Genomic DNA, 11,353 nt, shown 5'->3' on the forward strand with positions numbered 1-11,353 from the left:
TCTCTGGGTAATATATTGAATAATATCCTAGATAGAAAAAATGCCCAGAGTCACTGCACCAAAAAGAATTGGCTGATGTTCAACCATTTGAGGAGGTACCATGTGATCATGACGCCATTGAAGAAAGGCATGCAAGCTGCACTGAAGGCATTAGTGAAGAACAAGGCTCCAGGAATTGATGAGAAATACTCATTGAAATATTTTGACAAACTAATTCAACGCTGAAAGCACTCACTAGCTTATGCACCAGAAATTGGAAGACTTACTTATCGGTGCCCATTCTAAAGAAAGGTGATCCAATGGATGTGGAAATCATAGACCAATATCATTATCATCACATACAAGTTAAATTTTGCTCAAGATAATTAAAAAATGACTGCAGCAGTTTACTGACAGGGCAGATTTAGAAGAGGATGTGGAAGGAGGGATTGTATTGCTTATACCTGATAGATCTTGGCTGAAAGTAGAGAATACCAGGAAGATGTTTACCTGTGTTTTATTGACTGTGTAAAGGCATTTGATTGCATGGCTCATAACAAATTATGGAAAACATTGTGAAGAATGTGAATTCTAGAGCACTAAATTGTGCCATGAAGAACCTGTACATAGACTAGGAGGCATGGTTTGAAATCAGGAAAGGTGTGTGTAAAGGTGTGTGTCACCATACTTATTCAATCTGTATCCTGAGCAAATAGTCCAAGAAGTTGGACTATATGAAGAACTGAACATCAGGATTGGCAGAAAACTTATTGTCAACCTGTGATCTGCAAATATCACAACCTTATTTGCTGAAAGTGAGCAGGGTTAAAGCACCTACTGATGAAGATCAAAGCCTTCAATATAGATTAAACTTCAACACAAAAGAACAAAAGATCCTTGCAACTGGACCAATAAGCAACATCATGATAAATGAAGAAAAGACAAGTTGTCAAGAATTTCATTGTACTTGGATCTACAATTAACGACCATGGAAGAAGTCAGGAAAGCAAATGATTGGGCAAATCTGCCGCAAAAGATCTCTTTAAAGTATTAAAAAGCAAAGATGTCACTTTTACGACTAATGTGTGCCTGACCCAAGCCAGGGCAATGTGAATTGACTCAAATGTGTGTGAAGGCTGACCTGTTAATTATGGTGTGGTGAAGACTATTAAATATAGAATGCCAGAAGAACCAATAAATCTGCCTAAGAAGTGCAGTGGAATGCCTCTTAAAAGCAAGGTTGATGTACTTTGGACATGTCATCAGGAGGGCCCTTGGAGAAGGGCACCATGCTTGGAAAAGTTGGAGGTCAGCACAGAAGAGGAAGACACTCAATGAAGTGGATGGACACAGTGCTGTAACAATGAGCTCAAATATAGGAATAACTGTGAGGACAGCTCCTATTCAGGCTGTGTTTTGTTCTGTGAAACATAGAATCAATCACTGTGAGTTGGACTGGACTTGCTTGCATTTAACAACAATGTACTAGTTGTCTGTGGTCAGATGTTTATAATCCATAGACTTACTGTAATTACAAATATTTGAGGGTATGTATATAGCTGCACTACTGTCCTGGTGTGGTGCTGTGGAATAAGCACTGAACTGTTAACAAGAAGGTTCAAACCCCTAGCCACTCCATGGAAGCCCTATACAGAGTCGCTATGGTCTGAACCAACTCAATGTCATTTAACAACACAATTAAACTTGCATGGTGTAGAGTTGTGTGTTTACTGCTTTAAATTTTAAAAATTTGGGGGAATTTTGTTGTAGTTTAGGTAGTATAGGATAAGCACTGGGCAGCAAGGTTACTTTGAACCTCAAGGTTGGCAGTTCAAATCCACCAGCTGCTCCTGGGAAACCTTATACAGAGTTACTATGAGTCAGGACTGACACGATGGCATTTAACAACAACAGTAAGAAGTACGGAAGTCCATATTTCATTTCCTTATATCCTTAAGAGAGAAAGAACAAATTTTCATTCTGGTACAGAATCACAAGCCTGGGAAACATTTTCTCTTGGTTGACTTTAGCAAGAAGTTGGCTCTCAGCGGCTCCTTTCAGATGGCCACAGCCATTCCACCACATGGTGGCAGTCAAGTCCCATGCTCGAAGTCTTATCTGGCTCCTCTGTTGCTGCCTTTCTTAAAGATTTACGGATGCTTAGGCTTTGCATCAAGGTAGCGTAGTGGTTACAAATTGGGCTGCTAATCTCACAGTCAGCAGTTCAGAACTACCAGCTGTTCCACGGGAGAAAGATGAGGCTTTCTGAGGTTCGCTATGAGTTGAAACTGACTCCATGGCACATGACAACATGCTTTGCATCAAAGAAAAGTTATTTGCAGACTTTCAAACAAGAATCTTCCTTAAAATTAGAAATAACAGGATAGCATTTTCAAAACAGCACTGCCTGTATGTGATTATCCAGCAGACTGAGCTTGCTGTTAGGGTTTTTATGTCTGGGATGCTCACTATGTAGTATTTCTTATTCTGTTCTCTTGAGTAAGACTACAGACAAGGAAGGATTGTTAGAAAGAGATGCCTATCTGCAAGACTAGCAGACTAGGATTTTTGAGATCTGGAGACTATGAAGAATTTCAGGAATTTTTTCCCACATCAATGGGAAACTGTCATACGAGTACATGCATTTAGATGATTTATTAGTTGTCCAGGATTTGGCTGGTTAGTTATGTGCTACTGAGTTGCTTCCAACTCATAGTGAACTTGTGTAGGGTTTCCAAGGCTGTAAATTTTTACTATAGCAGAAGGCCTCATCTTTCTGTAACGGAGCAGCTGTAGATTTGAACTACTGACTTTGTAGTTAGCAGGCCATCTTATAGTCCATTTTCACTACCAGGGCTCCTTGTTGTTGTTTTTAAGTGCCATTAAGCCTGTGTAGAGTTTCCAAGGAGCAGCTGGTGAGCTTGAACCACCGACCTTGCAGTTCATAGACCAATATCATTATCATCACATACAAGTTAAATTTTGCAATCTGACACCCTGACACATTAGCACATAGCACCACACCAGGATTCCTTAAATAGGTTGAAATTAAAAAACAAAAACAAAAAAACACCCCACGTGATATTACAATGTAGTGGAATATCTGCCCTAACCCCGCTGCAATTTTTTCTTTTTTTTTTGGTAAATCTAACACATCTTTTAATTTATTGTTGTTAAGTTGTTAAGTGCTGTCAAATTAGTTCTGACTCATAGCGATCCTGGATCTAGTTTCTGAGGTTGTAATTCTTTTGTAGGAGAAGAAAGTCTCATTTTTTTTTTTCACCTCCCCCCCCTCCCCCATGGAGCAGCAAGTGGGCTCGAATCGCTCACTTTGTAGTTCACAGTCCAATGCTTATTGTACAGAGTCACCGGACAGATAAAAACCAACTACAACATTGTCATCAACTCACTTTAAACTCCTGGTAATCCAATGTAGGTCAGAGTAGAACTGAACTCCTTAGCATTTTCAATAGCTAATTTTTTTAGAAAGAGATCACTAGGAATTTCTTCCAAGGTGCCTCTGGATGGGTTTGAACTTCCAACCTTTCAGTTAGCAGGAGACCAAGGTAAGCATTTGGACCACTGAAAGACTCCAGGGACAAATACTAGTATTAAATACTAATACTAGTATTTTAATTAAATACAAATACTAGCATTTTAATACTAGTATTAAAAATAGAAGGAGTCCTATGGGTTAATGCACTGGACTGCAAAATTGGTTTGAACCACACAAGGTCAGCAGTTCAAACTCACCAGCCTTATTCAGGGTTGCTATGAGACAGAACCGACTCGAAGGCACTTAACAACAACAACATTATAGATAGAAAGGTGTGCTGTTGGTGTAGTGGGTTAAGCATTGGACTACTAATCACAAGGTCAGTGGTTCAAACCCACCAGCCACTCTGAAGGAGAAAGATGAAGATGTCTGTTCCTGTAAAGATTTACAGTCTTGGAAACTTTATATGGGATTGGAATCAACTTGATGGCAGTGAGGTATGGGACTAACAAGTGATTACTGAATGAAGCTCTGCGTATCCACAGCTGACTCTCTTTGATCCACAGTGGCATCCTGTTGTTGGTAAGTGCCTTTGAGTCAGTTCTGACCCATGGTGACCCTATATAGTGTTTTCAAGGAGCAGCTGGTGAGCTTGAACCACCGACCTTGCACTTCAGACTGACTTCACTGTCTAGCAAATGTTTCTCATTCTAGAGTCAGGTACTGGCTCATCCATCTATTGCTTACTTTAAGGATCCCTAGTGCCCCCATGTTTGTGTACAATGATGGTTTCCAGTATTTCCAAGTCACTAAAGCTATTGTCTTGCCTATCCTAGAGAGGTGCAGATCAGCTCTTCCAGCACCACAACCTCTGAGAGTCAAGATCCCTCCTCTGGGGACCCAGCAGTCAGTGCTCTCCAACAACAGCTGTTACTAATGGTGGCTCGGAGGACCCAGTCAGAAACTCCACGGGTATGTTTCAGTATTGCTCTTGGTGAACATTTCGGGGAGTCTTCATATTTTTTTTTTTTTAAAGTTTTATCTTCTTTGTTTTTAAGAGTTTTTATTGTGAGTTGAGTGAAAGTTTACAGTGCAGATCGACAGATCATTAGTTTTACATACAACAAAATCGTCACCTTGTTTCATTACAATGATTATAATCCCTTCCATGTGCCATCAGTGAACAGTGTTTCTCTCTATTCATTTTAGCTCTTTTTTTTTTTTTTTTAAACACTCAGGCATATATAATAATTTACACCACCAAAGGGCACATTCTGCAAGCCTGCCTCCTGGCCACCAGCTCTTAGTCCCTCTTTTCCCATGAATCTCCATGTCCCCATCTCTGGTGTCGCTGCTTTTATGAATAAAGTCCTGCATTCTGCTTGTGCTCTTCTCCCTTGATGGTCCTAGAGTCCTCTGTTACTGGACTGTAAGATTAACCACTCCCCCCTTTATGTTACAAAGCTTCTGCCTTTACAGTTGTGACAGTTGAAAGTAGTCATGATAACAATTACTCACTGTTGAATCATAAGAATCTTATTTCCATCTCTTTTCACCAGACCCATCTATCTAGACAACATGATAACTATTCAGTGGGTTAAATGTTGTTTTCTCAGGTTTGCTCCAGTGTCATTGCACCCCTGGATGGTGGGCATTTCACTGCACAGTAATCTACTGAATGAAAGCATGAAGGCACCCCTTGGATACTAGTTATCCTTCAGTTGATTACTGCTACCAGGATTGCCACTGTTTAACTTGCAGCGTGCTTCCAAACACTGGAAATCCATTCACGTTGGTAGGTGGTTGCTATGTGCACATTTCACAGCAGCTCATTTGGCTAGATGTCTCCTGCATTAAATATTTGGCTTTTTGATTAGTTTATTATGGCCTTATAAATCAAGTATCTAAAGATTCTTGAAGATAAATGTTTGACTTGAAGAGAGACTTTATTCTTCTGGCAAATGACACTATCTTCACGGGCTCTGAATTCTGAAATCTTCCATCAATTACTGAGGGATGTTAGTATTGGTCCACTGACTTCTCAAACCTTAAATTAGATCTGACTCTGTGGGAGGCACAGCCAGAAAGTCAAAGCAAAAGGCAGCCCAGGAGGTCAGACCGTGAAGTTAGAATCTATCCTGGTGATTTTTAAAGACAAGGGATTGGAAGGCTCCTTAGATGAAGGGATACCTGACAAGACCTTGTAGAACAGGTGGGTTTCAGTTGGTGAAGACTGAGGAAGGTAATTGGGGATAACACCAAGTAGTCTCAAGTTTCTTTACTGCTTTGCTTACCTGACTCATGGCTATGTTCGTATTTCAGGTAGAAGACCTCACCTTTGAAAAAATAATATAGTTTTATGTATTTTTAAAATGATTTCTTAACCCAAATTACTCTACAATATGCAGGAAAGTACAATGGGTTGAAATATATACTATTACTCAGATGTGCCAAAAATGTAGTTAATTTCTAACTGAGGTCAGAGTGCTCAATTCCTGCTGAAGTGGTGAGCGAGGGGGACTTCCAAGTGCAGAGTTGGGGTAACTCAGGCCTTTCTGGCTCGAAGAATTTACTTTGGGAACACATAGTCAATTAAATTCCAAGGTTAGGTCCTGCTAGGGTTATTCTTTCACTTTCATTTAGGACGATTCCTTCACTTTCATGCATTGCCTCACTTCTGTCTTCTTCGCAAGCCTTCCATAAACTTTAGGAAGGTGGTACCTTCCTAAACTCACAGCCAAGTGTGGAGGTGAAAGGGCTTGTGGAGCCCTTTGGTTGTGGAGAACTGCTCACATGCCCAGTTTCAGTCCGCATTGTGGTTGCTGGGTGGTACCTGCTGTGAGTGGCTGCCTTGCCTGATTTGAGTGTGAGATCAGTGTCTGCCCCTCATGGACAGCAACCGGCCTTTTCCTGCCAGCTCTGAGGAACTCTTCATTTGGAAACCTCCTCACTTTCACCTGCATTTCTCCTGTTCCCCAGGCTTTTCTGGACCTCACTGCCTTCCCCAGGGCCCAAACCCCTGCTGTGTTTTCCAAACCACAGTCCTGTGCCCATTTTGTGAACTATGTCTGGCCACCAACTTGGCCACATCAGCCGGAGCACATGTGTAGCCTTACTTCTACGGGAAACAGGTCTCTCCCCGTTTCTGCCTGTCCCCATCTAGCATATCAGTGTTGAATCCCCAAGAATGGAAGGCTGTAATATATTGAGGTTGATTGGAAAATGTGAATGCCTTTAATTTGATCACATTCTGTCAGTTGGGGAACCACAGAGAAGCTGGGAACTTCAAATGATCAGATTCAAAATGTAAGAGACTGATGTAATGTCTCAAACACATCTCAAAGCAGAAACTAGAAAACACGTAACTCTTGCCAGGGGCAGTCAGACTTCGTCATGCTAATCCTGGTTGTACATTTACAGGAGTACTTTGTTTTATTTTGTCTCACTTTGTGGTACTTCACTGATGCTGTGTTTTTTATAAATTGAAGGTTTGTGGCAATCCTGAAAGTCTATCAGCACCATTTTAGTAATGTGTCATATATAGTAATTCTCCCCATAGTTCAAGTTTTTCTTACTGTTACTGTGTGGTGGCTCTGTACGATAAGGGCTGGACTGCGAACCCCAAGGTTGGCTGTTGGACCCCACCAAACAGTCTGTGAAAGAAAGATGAGGCTTTCTACTCCTGTGAAGATTTGCAATCTTGGAAACACTAGACAGGATCAATATGAGTTGGAACTGACTCGATGGCACTTAACGACAACCACATTGTACACTTAATAGATCACCCAAAGAATCCATTGCCACGGAGTCAATTTTGACTCATATCGACCCAGTATAGGGTTTCTGAGGCAGTAAAGTGTATGGGAGCAGAAAGTCTCATCTTTCTCCTGCGGAGCAGCTGGTAGGTTTGAATTGCAACCTTGCAATTAGCAGCCCAGTGCTTATTCTGCATTGCCAAATACATTATGTTGTTGTTGTTAAGTGCCATTGAGTCAGTTCTGATTCATGGCAACCCTCATTAGGGTTTCCGAGGAGCAACTGTTGGGTATGAACAGCCAACATTGTGGTTCACAGTCTATTGCTGATCCTACAGCGTCACCCCAGGAGTCCATATATACTGGACTGTAGCATGGGTGTCCAATCAGAGCACAGCTGGGAGGGGGGCCAAGACTAGCTGTGCTAAAATGTGTGTGCATTGAAGAAAGGGACCCTGCAAGAGAAGCCCCCCAGCAGAGCTTGGTTACCTTCTTTTGATATTAGGCAAGTGAATGGTTGGTTGGTTGCTTGATTATATGCTGTGGAGTCAGTTCCGACTCATAGTGACACTGCATAGGGTTTCCAAGGCTGTAAATCTTTACGAGAGCAGAAAGCTTCATCTTTCTCCCACAGAACAGCTGGTAGTTTCGAACTGCTGACCTTGAGGTTACCAGTCCGACTGGCAACCACTACGCTACCAGAGCTCCTTCAGATGAGTAGAGGAGGTTCTTATTTGTTATTGCAGCTACAGAGCAGCTATATGTTGTTGTTGCTGTTAGGTTCCATCAAGTTGGTAACGACTCATAGAGACCCTATGCACAACAGAACAAAACACTGCTCCATCCTGGGCCAACCTCACAATTGTTGCCATGCTTGAGGCCATTGATGCTGCTACTTGGCCAATCCATCTCGCTGGGGGTCTTCCTCTTTTCCTCTGACTCTCCACCTTTTTAGGGTTTGTGTAACCATCCTAAAATGTCTTCTTGCTCACACTGCTGGCTGAGAGGCAGCACTGGTTCAAATGCAGAACTGGATCCATGGGAGACAGCATTTTCTGCTTCCCTTGGTCCTTCCCTTGTTTGGGTTTTGAATTCATTCACCTTGTCTCATTCAAAACTTGTAGGTGGAAGTAGTTGTGAACTCTAAAGGTCCCTGCAAGAGCATGAGAGTGGCATTATTATTATTAACAATACTGTGGAGTAACATGATGGCCAAGCAGTTCATTGATCTTAAACTCATTTATATTGGGAACAATTGCCAAGATTAGCATGGTTCTAGGCCAGGTAGATTGTCATTCTAGGTTAATATAAAGCAAATGTTTACATCCCAATTTACATCATTAAAAATTAATGAGAAGGGGAACTGACACTTTTTACCTTGTCATTTACATTTTTTGTTGTTGTTACCATTATAGATCCAAGAGCATCTCTCTTTATTTTTATTTTTTGTTGTTATTCTAACATCATTCTTTTTTATTTAATATGTATATATTTTTAAGTTTTTATTGTGAATTGAGTGATAGTTTACAAGAGAGAACATGAGTTGTACACTCATTGTAATGATTACAGTCCCCTCCATGTGTCATCATTCAACAGTATTTGCTTCTATCCCCTCTGGTATTTTGTTTTGTTTTTGGGATGTACACAAAAACACTCAAGAATATATAATTATTTAAACAACCAAAGGGCACATTCTGCAAGCCTGCCTCCTGGCCACCAGCACTCAGTCCCTCTCTTTCCATGAGTCTAGGGTCCACAGCTGCTCTCTCTCTCCATGTCATCATCTCTGTCTCCATCTGTGGTGTCGCTGCTTCTCTGGATAGGGTCCCACATTCTGCTCATGTTCTTCTCTCTTGATGGTCCTAGGGTCCTCTGTTCCTGGACTGTAAGGTTAACTACTCCCTCCTTTATGTTATAAAATATCTACCTTTACAGTTCTCTAATTTTAACATAAAGCATTAAAAAAATGTTTTATTGTGAATTATGTGATAGTTTACATGGCAGAATATTAACTTTACATTCATCCTATTGTATATTGCTTCATTGCCATGGTTACAATTCCCTCCGTGCATCATCAACCAACAAAAGGGTATACCCTGCAAGCCTGCCCCCTGGTCATCAGCACACAGCCCCTCTCCCTTTCTGGGTCTAGAGTCCCCAGCTGCTACATCATTTTATGTCATAGTCTGTGCCTCCAACTCTGGCATCACTCTTTCTCTGGGTAGGGTCCCACACTACCCTCTTCTCCCTTGATGGTCCCAGGAACCTCTGCTCCTGGACTGCAAAGTCAACCACTCCCCTCCTTTTGCTACAAAATGTCTACCTTTACATTTCCAACCCTCACAGTCAGTCCTGATAACAACTATTCACTATTGCATCACAACAAACCTATCACCATCTCCTTTCATCAGTCCCACCCAGACAGATTGGATACTACTCAGTGGAGATTCTACCTTCCTCCACGCACTCTGGATCTAAATTCCCTCTTGAAAGCTTGTAAGCCAGTCACTTCTTGCCTTTGTTAACTTAAAACATTTAAAAAGGAAAAATATTTCATATTCCTGGCCATCTAATTATATAAGGTGCTGTATGAGGGGGTTTCAAAACCTCCATGGGAAAATGGAATTGTAAGATAATGAGAAATTTCCATGAAATTGTATGATCCCTTTTGTAGAGAATATTTTATTAAATCGTCCCTGTCCACAGAATATTAAGGAGCTCTGGTAGCATAGTAGATTATGAGCTGGGTGGCTTTGAATCTACCAGTTGTTTCACGGGACAAAGATGAGGCTTTCTGCTTCCATAAAGATTTATAGCCTTGGAAACCCTATAGAGGGTTGCTGTGAGCTAGAACTGATTCTGTGGCATACAACCATCACCACACAACACCACACTTACATTGACTAGCGTATGAATCAAATGAACTATCAACTATATATATATATAATCATCAATTGTAATGCACTGGTATATATGGATTCATTTATTTGAACCTGTATCTATGCTTAAAGAAAGGAGACATAAAAATTGGAACACTTTTCATTTATCATGGTTAGAAGTTCATTTTAAAACAAATGTATTTGTAATCTACATGATATAAATTCTAGTTGCTAGTGAGAGCCAGTGTTATAGTAATAACCTACATATATATATATTGGAGTCCTGATGTGGTGCTGTAGGATAATGTGCTGGATCTTAAGGTTAGTTTGCGCCACAAGGCTGGCAGTTCAAACCCCCCAACAGTTCCTCAGAAACCCTGTCCAGGGTTACTGCGAGTTGGACCCAACTCAACGGCATCTAGCAACCACAACAATATGTATTTTATCCTTCAAATTGTTCTTCACATTGACCTTTAACTAGCTTTCTTGTGGCATGTATCAAATACTAGTTATGTGCAGCACACTCAGTTACGTGTGTCCATAGATGTTGCCACCTGCCTTTTACAACATGTCTTGAGGATTAGGTCCTTGTACTTGTTTAGTTGGCTGGGTCTTGACCCAGTGTTCATTTCCCTTTACCCCTTGGTTGCTTCAGGGCTCTCTAGTTGCCTTCTCAGCAGCCACTGTTGTGATGTCTCATAAGCCACTTCCAGCACCAACCAGAGTCCCTGCCACTAGGCTTGATGGCTTTTAAAAATAACACAGAGTCCCCAAACACTGCTTTTTAAAGGTTGTATCTTCTTCGCTCTTAAACTCCTTCTCCTTTCGCACTGACGTTTCAGGTAAAAACCAAACTGGCCATTCTGAGAACTTTGAACAATTTTCACTTCCCTGCAAAAAGGAGGCATGTTACCATCTCCTTGTACAGTACCATGTACAATGTAACTGCTCCAATGTTGTGCTTTTCCAACTTTAGAGAGATTCCATGGTGTTGGTCCTTTACTCTACTCCACATGACAGACTCTCATATATTGCTTTCATCCAATTATATTTTGTTTCATTGCAGTGATTAAAATCTCCTCTATTCACCATTGGTTAACAATATTTGCCACTATTCCCTCTTTTTTTTTTTCGATGTACACAAAAACAGTAGGGATATATAATAGTTTAAATAGCCAAAGGGCACATTCACAACCTTTCTCTTTCCATGAGTCTAGAGTCCTTAGCTGCTTTATCTCTCCATG

The 11,353-nt window shown here is 41.0% G+C and overlaps 1 protein-coding gene across 1 annotated transcript in view; it reads left to right on the top strand.

Annotated features, from left to right (window-relative positions):
• The window catches only part of PCNXL2 (pecanex-like 2 (Drosophila)), a 491,139-nt gene that overhangs the window by 106,423 nt on the left and 373,363 nt on the right, over positions 1–11,353 (top strand). The window contains exon 9 of the mRNA XM_006870571.1: positions 4,312–4,447. Within this exon, the coding sequence (XP_006870633.1) occupies positions 4,312–4,447 (136 nt within the window). The remainder of the gene's footprint in view (positions 1–4,311; positions 4,448–11,353) is intronic.

Source organism: Chrysochloris asiatica, unplaced genomic scaffold (genome assembly GCF_000296735.1).
Source record: "Chrysochloris asiatica unplaced genomic scaffold, ChrAsi1.0 scaffold00144, whole genome shotgun sequence".
NCBI lineage: Eukaryota > Metazoa > Chordata > Mammalia > Afrosoricida > Chrysochloridae > Chrysochloris > Chrysochloris asiatica.